The 13,562-nt window shown below is 50.6% G+C and overlaps 1 protein-coding gene across 9 annotated transcripts in view; it reads right to left on the bottom strand.

Annotated features, from left to right (window-relative positions):
- The window catches only part of ZC3H18 (zinc finger CCCH-type containing 18), a 50,550-nt gene extending 38,958 nt beyond the window's left edge, over nt 1-11,592 (bottom strand). For 7 of the 9 annotated variants that reach the window (XM_072872777.1, XM_072872778.1, XM_072872781.1 and 4 more), the window contains exons 1-3: nt 11,535-11,592; nt 10,752-10,835; nt 1,753-2,357 (exon numbers count right to left, since the gene is read on the bottom strand). In XM_072872777.1, the coding sequence (XP_072728878.1) occupies nt 1,753-2,343 (591 nt within the window). In that variant the 5' untranslated portion in view covers nt 2,344-2,357; nt 10,752-10,835; nt 11,535-11,592. Of the gene's footprint in view, nt 1-1,752; nt 2,358-3,329; nt 3,465-10,751; nt 10,836-11,534 lie in introns of those variants that run through there. The other 2 variants (XM_072872786.1, XM_072872785.1) reach the window with 2 other exon arrangements.
- Nucleotides 11,593-13,562: the final 1,970 nt, after the last annotated feature.

Genomic DNA, 13,562 nt, shown 5'->3' with positions numbered 1-13,562 from the left:
AGCATATGAAACGCATCTGAAGAGGGAGCATCTGGTGGAGGCCTTCCCTTTGCACTGCAATCGCAGCAACCCTGTGGCAGCGACAGCAGTTGTCTACGTGGAAAAGATTAAGAAAGTTATGCACTTTGATCAATTTAGCAGCTGGAAAGGAGGAAAAACCATCACTCGGCTGTAGGTAAACAAAGGATGTACAGAGAGATGGGTTAACAGCCTCTTTTGCTCCATTCCTCTGGGGGCAATACAAGGAGAGCTCTCCTGAACAAGAGCGGATTTTAAAGACTACACTTATATTCAAATTAAAATTTGCATTAATATCCCCCCCCTCCAAGACAGAACTCTGAAAGCAGAATAAAATGCAGAGATTTAACAGTTTCCCCCCAAAGCTGGGGATGCCATTCAATGACGCGTGAATGGTATAACCAGCTCAAGTCTGCTTCTTTCAAAAGAACTGTGTGAAGTCTTTGCAAATGCTGTACTTGAACAAAAGGGAAAGTATTTATTTCTGTGAGGTCTCCTTGGAATCAGGCAGCTGGGAACCCTGTTATGAGTTAATGTATGAAAACCAGAGTACAGATTCATCTTGTGCTTTGTAAGGAGAGTGCTCCCAAGAATGCCTTAGACTCTAAAGGAAAGCATTCATATTTTAATCAAGAAGCAGGCATGGAGTCAGGACTCCAGAAGTTTTTTTTTCCCCTGCCTGGACTCTCCCACAACACACTGAAATTCCTTCTAACTGAATCAGAAATACACAAAACTTTTGGAAAATACGTAAGCGTTTAACAAAATCACCTGCCAGAATGGGCATGAAGAAGAAAAATAACATCACCTTTTTTTAAGCAACAGAACTTGTCAAAGCACCATTAGAGTAAAAAAATATACAATATACCACTCTTCAATAAAAAGGGAGGAGGGTCTCTCCAGCAAGGCTCCACGAGCTTCCTGAGCACATGGCCAGGTCCGCTACACAGCAATGGGGACTGGAAGGCAACACCATCTCCCAAGTCTGAACCCTCCCCTCCTTGGCTGAAAAGACAAACATGGATAAAAAGTGCTATTTGCCCTAATCACCAATGCAATTAAAACCAGTTTTCGATTTTTCTAAATAGCTGCGTTTGTTCTCAGCTGTGAAACAGTAGCTGCTGGGACTGCACATCCCTGAACATATCACCCAAACCATGCGCAGGGGCTGCGTGGTTAGGCACTTTCCAGAAAGCTCAGCACCCTCCGATCCTCTTCCACGCACCCAGATGCTCCTAGAGCCCAACACAGCTCAGGGCCACGGGCTTCCCACACACGTCCGATGCCTCAAGCACACGACAGCCACTCTACAGCACCAGCCTCTCAACCTAAACTGATGAGACAGCTTATGAAGGCCTAATCCATGGCTAAGTAATTTGCTGCCAGCATCATTCAAAAGTCCTCTGAGAGCTGAGGCAGAACAGTTTCTTAAAGCACGGGAGCCCTTCCATATTCAACGGGAACAAAGCTTATTTGTGACGGCTCTGACAATATTCGGCACAAAGTTTTTCTACAGTATGTGGCACTAGACATCCTAGCCGCTGAGTTTAGGACTTGGTACGTAGTATGCTCTTACCTCCAAAGAAGAAGTGCGTTACTTGCACACTGGGGACACAGCTAACACGTGTCAAAGAAGAAAGAAGGCATGGCAGTCTAACAGCCAAACAGTTCTGAAACACAAGGATAGGTCTCTCCCTGCAGGACTTTGCCCACCTCGGACCAGCTCCTACTTACATCAATTTCTCCATCATCAATTTCTCCATCATCTTCTTCTTTCTTCTTCTCCTTGAGGGGATCCTGGCTGTCCTTTTCATCATCACTTTTGCTGCTGGATTTTTTCTCATCTTCATGGGCATCATCTCCTTTCTCCTCTTCCTCATCATCCTCACCAGCAGCTTTCTCACCATCCTCCTCTGCAGCAGCAGCACTTGGTTCCTCGGGAACTTCCTCATCATAGTCCAACTCATGCTCATCTAGTTCACGGGTGACAGAGGACGCTTCATCACCAAGATCATTTGTCCGGTCTTCCTCCTCTCCTTTGCGAGGCGGGGGGCTCTTCAGCTCCCCACTTTGCTCGTTGTTGTCAGACTCCTGAGACTTGGTTTCGCTTAAGCGGTCCTCTTCATCCGAGTGGTTCTCCTCTTCACCATGACTCAGTCCCCTGGCTGCATCCTCCTCCTCCTCTCCCAGGACGCTGCCTTGCCCACCCTCTCCATCAAGTTCCCGGTCTGAACCACTCTCCTTCAGGACTTCGTCATCAGAAAGCTGCTGGTCCTCTTCATCAGGAGAGCAGGGGTTTCGCTCAGGGCTGTCGGAAACGTCCATCAGTACCCAATAGTCTGCAGAGGGTAGAAAACAACACTTGTTACGGGGAAACAAGCTGGGAAATCAAGAAAGGCTCACCTTGAGGAATTTGTACTCTTGTATTTTACCTCCTAAAGAAGAAAAGGTTGCTTGAATTCATGAACATGGTTTATTGTAGTACCTTCATGAAGAAAACACAGAGTTTAAACTGCATAAAGAACTGATTCCAATATTGTCCCAGACCAGAGAAGAGTGTGCTACCCTTCACATACAACGATGGAGCTCGAAGTTGGAATTTCATCTACAAGCTCTAATAGGTGAGACTGCACAAGCACTCCCACCAAACCACCGTTAGAAATCCTCTCCCCAGGCACAATCAGCAGTGGCATTTCTTGTGTGAACAAGCGAGTGAGCTTCAGAACATAGGGCCAGGTTTTCGGGTGTATTTTGTACCTATAAGCACATGGCACTGCAAATTGCACATAGACTCCTGAAGAGGCACAGGAGCACAACTTACAGTGATTCTGGAAAAGCAGCCTATATATTTACAGTACTTGTTACACTGCAGCCAGAATAGATATGAAAGCAAGGACAGCATGCCTTCATGAAAACTCTTGGATTTTTAATCAGGTTTAATTTAGACAGTGCATATATTGCCATCTAATCTCCACCCACTTTATAAAGATTCAAAATTCCTTCAAAGAAGCAGACCAACTTCATAACTGTCTGCATCATGCACTTTTGCTACAAGCTCAGTATGAACTTGGTATAAGTTAAAAATTAGATGTCTGCTTCAAATAAGCATAATAAATGCAACAGAAAGGAACAAGAGGTAAAGCAGGAAAAAACCCCAACCCATACATCTATTTATTTTACTCCAGAAAACAAAAAAGCCCCATTAGTTATAGCAGAACTGTCTGACCCAAGGAACTCTTTGAGCTGTCTCTTACCAGGAAGATTACTGTTTCACATCTAGACAAAAGCTCTTGGTGATTAAAAACTCTTACCCTTCGGCCGCGGTCTCTTGCTGCAGCATGTCCTTAGCCCTATAAACAATGACGGCAACTCCTTCCTTGCCCCCCTCAGCAATAACCAACAGTGCTTCAGCTGCCTCAGAAGAGCCCCAGCTGAGAAAGGTGTCTTGGCAGGTTTTCCAGCACCGAGGCAGCCAATGCTTGGAGAGATAAAAGCACCCACTGTAGTTCTCTGGTTGTGCCAGTGGAGCAGTTCAACAGAGGCATTAGCTCCTCTCAAGGTGGCACCTTTCCAGAGGACTAAATTTACGGTTTCAGTATACGCCACCTCCTCCTCCAGACCCAAAGGTTTGTACAGGAACAAGCTTGGGTGGCCATCAGAAATGAAAAGCTAAAGACAAACCCGAGGCTTACAGAAGCACATTTAGGGCTAAAAAGCCATGAGGTTACAAACCAACAGGATTTCTTCACCTTAATATGTATCATGTTTTACCTCAGCTGCTCCTAGCTACAACCTCCCCACAAGCACATTTACTGCCGGTGCAACAAAAACATGACAAATTACCAGATTTTTACCTGCTATTTTTAAGCCCTTTAGCAGCATTTCTGCTCCAAAACAAGACTCTGGTAGCTCCTTTAAACACATCCAGCAATCCTTCCTGAAACAAAAGTTACTACCACTAGGCAGCTCTGCACTACTTAACCTTTTCCTGACCTACCCCATCGCTTTGCTATGCTCTGCTCTTCCGACTGGTTCTGCGTAGTAAAGGTTATTATTTACTAAAGGTTATCATTTACCATCAAAGAGCAAGAACAGACAGGCAGAAGGCACACCGAGCCACAGCATCCAAACAGACTGCCACGTGCTGTAAACACGACCAAAACAAATCCAAGCCTTCTCAGCATCTGAAACCCAAAACATTTTGGTAATGACAGAATTGGGGATCTCAGTGCCGAAATACGGCAGGAGGGTAAGCGTGGGGAACGCGCGGCATCTCTTCTGCGCGTTAAGAGTCCATGCCTGGAAATTAGGAAGGCGTGACAACTTTGTTACCCGTGCTACTTGTCTGCTTCTTCATAAACTTTCCAGGACCAGGGCTGTTGTATTTATGTCTTGTACGCTGCCAGACGTACTGTCATCACTGAGATAGCATCTCTTGCCTTCACTGTAGTGAAGATATTATTAGCTGTTATTTGCAGCAAACTCTCAATATGAAAGTCACACTCAAGAAAACGCTGCTCGTTACACTATGGGAGGTCTGCAGAGAAGGAGCTAAAAACATTTCTCAAAAATAAAACAGAAAAAGCACTCCCAGAAGCAGTACAAGTCTGTATGTTAGTACCCAGCAACTTTGCTCTACTTCATGTCTTCAAAGCCCTGCACAAACATCAGCTAATTGATAAACGCGAGGATGATCTAAACGTTTGACGGGGCGCCGAGCAGCAGAAGAGTCAGCAGCATTTTGAGCTTCCTACCAGCTACTCTTGTTTCTCCACACATTTGAAGAAGTTGGCTCTTGCTCACAACCAAAGTTGTGATTTTACTGAAAAGTTAAAAGCCAAATTAAAAGACTGCAATTGCCTCCTGCTGATAGCGGCTCTGGGCAGCTAAATAGGATGTAATCTGAAACAAATTATATTCTTACTGAGTATATAAAGGTTGATGCTGAGTTCATAAATGCTTGTACAAATTGTTACTGGCTTTAAGAGCAATTTTATGGCAGCAGTTTTAATTGCCTAAGTGCCTGGGAAGTTACACTTTGCATGCACGTAGAACAACTTAGCGTATTACAGCTGAAAGGTCAGCCTTAAGAGGCCAGTAGAAATACAAAAGCTGTCAAGTGCAGATGTATTCAGGAAATTTGTTTTCTGATTTCTTGCAAATAAGCAGCACCACAGAAAAAGAGTTTAAGTGAACTAGATGCCTTTCTGCATTCGACACCAGGACCTTTGGAGGGATGAGGGAAAACAAATATGAATGCATTCTCACCACCAGCTAAGGTGATAAGTATAAAACATTCATCTCCACCGGCAGCTATTAAAGCTATTATAAAAATCCACTGCATCTGTCAGTTACAATAATTTCCGATTAATTTCCATCGGCAGAAATGATAAGAAACACAAAAAATAACAGCCCAATTGAAAAGAGTTCACGAAATCCAGGCAGTCTGGTTGTGGTGTGTATTTGCCTGGATTCAAGAAACAGCAAGTTTCCCTTTGGCAACAGGCCTTACATCCTCCCTGGTGCTTCTATCTGCGCAGGCAGTGATGCAACGCAGAGAAGGCACTTATAGTTCTTCCACCACCTCTTACGCCAAATTATTTCAATGAGAGTCACAGTTCAGCCAGTCTCCAAGGGCTGTTGCTCCAAGTTCACCAGTAGGCAAGAAAAGATACCCCAAAACCAATGAACCAGCTTTTTGCTTCGATCTTATGTGCAACAGCATGGAAATGCTCCAAAGCAAACCCATGACATGCAAAGGTAAAATCAGAAGCAGGAAAAAAATAGGGAGATGGAAATAAAGAAAACCGTTAGACTAATGACGGAACAGGACTAGATAGCATTTCTGCTGCATGATGGCAAGTTACTGCTCTAGCAGCCATCCAAAAGTGAGGCTAGCCTCTCACTCACAGCCACCGCAACTCCTCCTGCGATGGGGGAGATCAAGACGATAACGTGTCCTCCAGCCATTCCTCAGCCCTGTGCAGCCCCAAGGCTCTGAGCCCAGGAGGAGAGTGAGGGAAGGAGGCGTAGCATCCCAATAACAAGCTTTCGGGCAACAGCAACGTCGCAGAAGCACGGTTTGAGACGGGAGAACACCTTACCACTGAGCTAGTTGTTATTTCTTGTAGTCACTCGTTTGTAGGAAAAAAAAGAGATAACTGAACGTTATGAAAGGCAAGAGTACCAAAGTAAGAATTTTATGAAGTGCCAGAGTACCTGCTATAGTCACTCAAACTTCCTTTCAAGCTCCCATGGATTTATTCTTTGCATGGTAGCAAGTTTAACTCCAGTTTAAAGTGCATGTCCCAAGCGCTGTCTCAGAATAACCTGCAAATTACAGTTTATTCCAAATCTCTGAAATCCTGCAAGGTTGTTTTGAGGTGTTTTTTTGGGAGGGTTGTTTGTTTTTTTTGTTTATTTGGGTTTTTTTGCTTTCTACTCTCCTTTAGTTACACATACAGGTGAATACCAGAAAAATCTAAGAAAAATGACTACATGGAAGTATTTCAAATTGAGCAATACTGACATAAATGGTAGAGCAGAAATCCACAGGTTTCATCCCCCATCATAAGCTTGGAATTTTTGTGCCTTAAACCCAAGCCAGTTCCCTACTGTCTTCAAAACCAGTTACAAAAGCAACAAATTAACTTCTAACCTACAGATAAGGTTGTTTGACTTTTAGCTTAGGATGATGGAGCAAGAACCAGGTATATAATAATACTTCTCATTTAGCAGTGTTTTACCTTCAGAAGTATCTTTAAAACTACAGGCAGTTCAGGCAAAGCCAACTTTGGTCAAAGCTGCACAACCCCTTTTATTACAAAACTGACTTCATTTGCTCAAAGTGTGTCAAATTTTCATTTTCTGCATATCTGAAGCAGACTAGTTCAGAACAGGTCACTAAGCCTTTCAGACCTGGTTTAGAAAACCCTCGCTTTGCCAGGCTAAACAAGTTGGTACAGCCTTTCCATCGAGAGGCTTTGGAGCAAACGCTCCAAAGTGGGGTGCACTTGCAGCCAAAATTGCCTTTTACTGCCTCTAGAATCACTTGTGCACGCCTCATCAAGTTGAAAGCCCCTTAAAAGCAGCTCACACGTTCTCAGTAGAGAAACTGAGGATTTGGCAGCGAAACTTTCCAGCCATCCCACCTGCAGCGAGCACGTGCCATCCTCCCAGGTGTGAGCCAGATGGCACTTGCTGTCCCCACAGGTAACACTCAGGTTGAGCAAGACACTCACTCCAGTTGTTCCTCCTGGACTCTCAGGCCTCCAGCCAGTCCCTGTTGGCTTGCAGTGTCCCTGCCAGTGCTGTGAGCCAGCAATATGAGACAGCCCACCAAAAATACAAAGTGAAGAAGGTCCCTAAACAAGAGGCCTGAAGCTTTTTGATCTTGTTTTCAGTAGCGCTACCTTTGCACCATGCTCAGCAGCCCAAGCAGAACCCCACTCCACTCAGCGACAACTGAGAACACCTGGCAGTTTTTGCAAACCTAAAGTTTGGCCCTTTGGTCACGAGCTATCCAGAAATGACGGAAAGCGCACTGAAGAGACATACCTAGCATCATCGAGGAGCAGGATGAAAAGGCTAGAACAGCCTGGGGTCCTAAGGGACATTCAGCTGCAATGATCTACAGCTTGCTTTGGCACAAGCCTTCTCTCCCTGCAGCCCCTCGCCTCACTCCCTGTACACACACAGGCTGCTGGAAGAGGCACAGACAGCACCCTTGTTCAGCACGCAGCCCTGACTTGCCTCCAAGGCGGCCGGTTCGCACACAGAATCAGGTCTGGCAGAAAAGAGCAGCTTTCAGTTACACAATACATATGCAACAGGAGGCAACGCTGAAGCTTCACGGACTGAGCTCTGGAATTTTTCAAATTAGGGAATGAAGCATTAACTACTCCTTAACTTTGTCAGTGTTTCATGGCTTGCCTATGGTGGAACAGAGATGCTCCTTCTAAGCTAGGCGTTCACGTGGCCGACCTCACCTGCAAGGACTTGGACGCAGTAATGAAGGGGCTTGTCTTGTTCTCTGTTCCCATTTAAGTCTTATAGCCTCACTGGAAAACATTTAAAATTACGCAGATTCCCCCCCACCCGTCTCACACAGGTAAAAAGGCACTGTACGCTGAGGAGGTGTTAGGGAAATATAAATTAATCTGCTTCAGCCACATGATAATATATTTTTTCCACAGCTTAACGATATCCAAGACTTCTTTTAACTTAAAATACGGCATTGAGATTAAGAAGCCTTGACACAGCACTAAAGGCAGTAAGAAAAAAGCCCTTTGCTATGCAAGTTGCTTTTTAAAACTCAACTTCAATATTGCGACTTAATCCCAAGATACGCTTTAAATAATATTTTTAACCTTACGCTTTTGTTAGGTGATTTGCCCAAGGCAAGAGGTAGACAAGTCAGAGCACTGGAATTCTTAGCAGCAGGTCTGTTTTCAAGATCAAGCCCAACTTCTACTCTCTGTTAAATGAACAGCATCAAAAGGTACAAAACTAGAAGGAAGAAATGCCAACCAGGTTTTAGTCTGTGGTCACACATGTACCTCGTACGCCGCTCTAAGGCAGCGCAGCGTTTCACGGACACGCGTTCTGGATCCGTGGCTCTCGACGGTGCCTATTGCTGGCGGGAGGCTCAAATTCTGTTTCTTATTGCTCTACGCTGTGCTGCTTTCAATTAGAACTCATGAAAAGTTTGAGCAGCATCTTCAATTAAGCCAACAAAGTTAAGCTTTGTGTACAACTAACTGACTTGCTGCTGCAGGTAGTGTCTTGGCAGCAGATGAACTGGAACTAGCATGGAAAGGACTACCTCAGGACGGCAGCTTACTCTAACCCACTGCAGCACCTGCAGGATAAAGCTGTGAGTTAAGATGGGATCTGAAACAGCCACCAACAAAAAAATACTCCTGGCAAGCATTATTTCCATTCATTAAATTCCTCCCTCCAAGGCTGAGCCTTTACATGGTGCCACAAAAAGCTTTTTCCAAGTGAACAAGAAATACACCTTGGATAGAATATGGGAACAAACGGCTCAATTGCAGCACCTCCGGTAGCAGGAAGGCACCAAATACCCTATGGAAAACTGACAGAGCTTGACAGAGCCATCAGCTTCAATCTTGAAATCCTACAAATGGTCAGTCAGACGGCAAGAACCAAGCGCATACCCAACTTCTGTGCCCCCCCAGCAGAGACCTCACAGCTCCCGGGGTGGCCAAGGGACAGACGTGAAGGAAAGAAGCAAGGAACCTCTTTGCTTCAGGCAGAAATCTTTGTGATAGAAAGGAGAAAACCACTTTCGAACAGCCAAACAGCTGATGCAAAATCAAAACATTTCCATTAATCAGATAGACGAAAACCAGGGGTTAATGCAGAACAGAAAAGTTCTGGAACATGGTCTAAGTCAAGCCACGAGGATGGGTGAAGAACAGTGAGTTGAGGAGAATGAATGGGAAATAGCGCTGACAGGACAGGCGAGAAGAGAAACACACCACCAAAAGATTTTGGGAACAAAGAATTGGAAAACGGAAGCAAAGCACAAGCAATGGGCAGGAACCACAATGGGGAAAAAGCGTGAAAGAGTAGCGACAACAGGAGCAGAAGGAAATAAAATGCCTCGTGATTCAGGAAAGGAGTATCACATAAAACTGAAAAGACACATAGAACAAAAACAAAGCACCCAGTCCTTTGCTTCAAATGAAACTATGGTCTTTAACAAGGTTAATTAACCAAAATACACACTTATGTGCCATCCTTAGAGAAGCACTGACTTATGAAGATGCGTAGCAAACTTCAATTACCTAGCAGCTGTCAGGAAGGCTTTTAACGCAGAAAACTGAGCTGCCTTTCAGTACTAATTTAAGAGAACTGCTTGGTGACAGCCATTTTCAACGAGCTGATTTTTAAAGAAGAGCTCAGAGAGCTCCGATCCGCAACGTTAACCACTGCTTTCTGTCAGGCAGACTTTGGGATCGAAACTTGACGAGAAATGGAGCTGCAAGCAGCTGGAGTTTGTTTTCACAGTGTAACTGATTTTCCTATTGCTGGGGCACACACAGCTCTTCCTGCAGCTCTCCGCTGGCAAATGCTAATTTTGAATTATCAGTGCCTCAATTCCATGACAGAAAACAAGTACGATTATACTTGTATTCTGTAGGATTTGTGGATAATCACCCTCAAGAGGCTAACTTTACTCAGAGCATTCGATCAGCAGTCTTGCAAAGAGTTGTTTTGATTAGACTGTGACCCTTTTCTTTAATCTAGACAAACTCCAGGAAGATCAGGAGAAAGAATTCACACCTCGGAGGTGCTGCTCTTACTACAGCCAAAGCAGCACCGTTAGCAGTTGTTTCAGAAGTTACCGATGGCAGTAAAAGAAAATATTAGCATGGATGCCAAAAGGACAGCTCTGAAGAGGCAACCCTGCCGAGACGACTCACGGAGGGAATCTAAACCACCTGCAGCAGCTACGTGTTAGAGCACTCGCAAAGACGAGGGCAGCTCTGAGCGGAGAGGAGCACCTCACAGCTCCTGCTGCGCCGGGCGGACAACACAACCCAGTGTTATGCGGGTGATGCACCCACCCATCGCAGAATGGACCCCCCACGTGCGATGTACCCACCCACCCACCGCAGGACAGACCCCCACGTGCAGCTGGTGCCGCTGTGGGCTCCTGGCCCTTCTCCCCACCCCGGCCCCAGCTCCCCCCACGCCTCCCTTACCTCACAGAGCCTCCTGCCAGGCTGAGGTCCTTCTGCTGTGCCCCCCGGGCCAAGGCTGCTGAAGCTCTCCCTGCTCCCACCTGCCTGGGGAGAGAGGACAGTCAGAGCTGCCTGCACCCCTGGGGTCCGACCACCCCCCGTGCTGCCCTACAGAAGGCAAACTGCCCCCCCACGGCACCCCTAGATGAGACTATTCCCTTCCTTAACACCCACCCAAAACTAGGGCTCCCCCCTCAAGCTGGTGCTGCCCCATTCCCATCCTCAGCACCCCCCATCTAGCTGGGGATCCCCCTGCAACATCCCCCCAAAGTAAGGCTGCACCCCGCCAAATGAGGCGACCCCCCAAATCCCCCGCAAACCAAGGACTCCCCACCCCAAGCACCCCCGGCCCCATCCCAACACCCCCGGGGCTGCCCTCCCCAACTCCCTCCCCCAAACCGGGGCTGCCGCCCTCCCATCGCCTCCAACCGGCCCTTCCCTTCTCACACCCCCCTTCCCAAACTGGGCCCCCCCGCGCTGGGCCCGCCCCCATTCCCAGCCAGAGCCGCCCCTCCCTTCCCAGCACCCCCACCGAGGGCTTCACTCCCTCACCCCCCCCCCAAACCCGGGGGGTGCCCCCGCTCCCCAGCATCCCCCGCCGGGGCTGCCCCCAACCTGAGGCCGCCCCCCCCCCACCCCCCCGCGGCCGCTCCCCCCGGTTCCGGCGGCGCCTGGCCCGCCCCCTCCCCGGCGCTAGGCCGCAGCCGGCGCCCGCCGAGCGCGGCCGTGCGGGCAGCAGCTCACCTGGGCGGGCGGGCGGGCGAGGCGGGCCGGGCCGGGGCGGCGGGGAGGGCGGGCGGGGGAGGCAGCGAAGCGGCGGCGGCGGCGGGCTGAGGCGCGGGACGGGACGGGACGGGGCCTCTACTCGCGGCGGCGCAGGGCGGCCATGGCGTGACGTCATCCAGGCGCGACGGCCGGCGGGGCGGGCGGGCGCGCTCCCCTCTCCGCTCCCCTTCCCGCGCGCGCGCGCGCGCCACCGCCCCGGCCGCGCCTTAAAGGGGACGCGCACGGGGAGGGGGGAGTGTGTGCGTGTGCGTGTGCGTGTGCACGCCGGGGGGTGTGCACGCGTGCGCACACGTGGAGGGGTGCCCACACACGCGTGCACACGCGAGGAGGGGTGCGCATGTGCGTGCACACGCGAGGAAGGGTGCACACACGCGTGCACACGCGAGGAGGGGTGCGCACACAGGGAGGGTTGCACACGCACGCGTGCACAGACGTGCGTGGGTACGCACGCACGGGCACGCAGGGAGGGGTGCACACGCGTGCACACGCGAGGAGGGGTGCACATGTGCGTGCACACGTGAGGAAGGGCGCGCACACGCGTGCACACGCGAGGAGGGGTGCGCACACAGGGAGGGTTGCACACACACGCGTGCACAGACGTGCGTGGGTACACACGCACACAGGGAGGGGTGCACACGTGCGGAGGGGCAGAGGCGTGCGCGCACGTGGAGGTGCACATACACGCAGGTGGGCGCGCAAGCACGGCGAGCTCCACGTAGGTGATTGCACGCGAGCGTGGGATGCACGCGTGTGGAAGTATGCATGCCTGCGTGTGCGCACGCCTGTACGCGTGACTGTGGGTGCAGACCCGCACGCCCACACGTGGAGCTACGGCTCGGTGCAGGTGTGCTCACGGAGCTGCACGTGTGAACACGCAGCGAGCCACGCCTGCACGCAGAGCCGTGGAGATGCGCACACGTGCATACGCCGGTGTTAACGCATACCTCCATGCGTCCGCACACGCAGAAATACGTGAACACGCACGCAGAAATAGATGAAAACACAGGCAGAAATACGTGAACGCACATGGATGTACACATAAATGTATGGACGTAGAGACGGAGGCGCAGATACACGCAAACGCGCAGCTGGATATGACACGCGTGGAGATGCGCGCACACGTGGAGATACACCTGCACACGTGGAGGAATATATACGTGCACACACAAGTATGCCGCACACGGGCACGCTCACGCGTGCACGCAAACGCGCCGGAGGCGATGGCGCACGGCCGTGGGGCGCAGGCCTCCCGGTCAGCCCCGTACCCCGCTCTGGCATCCCCGCCCCGGCCTGGGCGGCACTGCGGGCACTGCTCCCGCTCTCCCCGATGCCAACGGGAGCAAGCGGCAGCAGTCGTGGTCGTGGTCCGTGGTCCGGCCTGCTCAGCGCCCCGTCCCTCCCCATCATTAATCAAAGTGTTAATGAGCTCCCCTGGTCGGTGCTCCCGGCTACCTGGGTTTGGGGGGCTGCTCCCCGTGCTGGCTTGCGTGCCCGGGGGGCTTTAGCCGTGCCCGCTCTCCTGGTCCTCCATCCAACACCTCCATCCTGCTTTTGCAAGACCCCGACCCCTGCGGCTCCTCCGTGCCCACCCCAGGATGTGACCCCAACCCCTGGGGCTGCTCAGCACCTTCGTGGCCTGCCTGGCCCACCCGTTGCAGCCGCCCTGAGCCCCAGGGTCCGGGGCCACCAGCCCCCCCCCCCCAGGCACCCCATTGCAGCCCCCTCTGCTGCAGCTCGCCCAGGGCCCGCGGCCGCTCCTCGCCCTCCGGCCACCCCTTGGCAACCCCGAGGCCGCGGGGGTTGCCAACCCGGCTGTGGCAGCGGCCCCATGGGCCCCTTGCCGGTCCCAGCGCCCCGGCCTGGGGCCACGGTCAGCCCCGGGGGGCGCGGGGGGGGGCCCGGAGATGCAAAACGCCCTGGGGGCTGCTCGCTGGGGGCACTGGGAGGGGGCTTACTGGGGGCACTGGGAGGGGGCTTACTGGAGGC

This window comes from Ciconia boyciana, chromosome 9 (genome assembly GCF_034638445.1).
Source record: "Ciconia boyciana chromosome 9, ASM3463844v1, whole genome shotgun sequence".
NCBI classification, from domain to species: domain Eukaryota; kingdom Metazoa; phylum Chordata; class Aves; order Ciconiiformes; family Ciconiidae; genus Ciconia; species Ciconia boyciana.
Note: the sequence above shows the minus strand (reverse complement) of the source record. Positions and strands in the feature narration are given on the sequence as shown.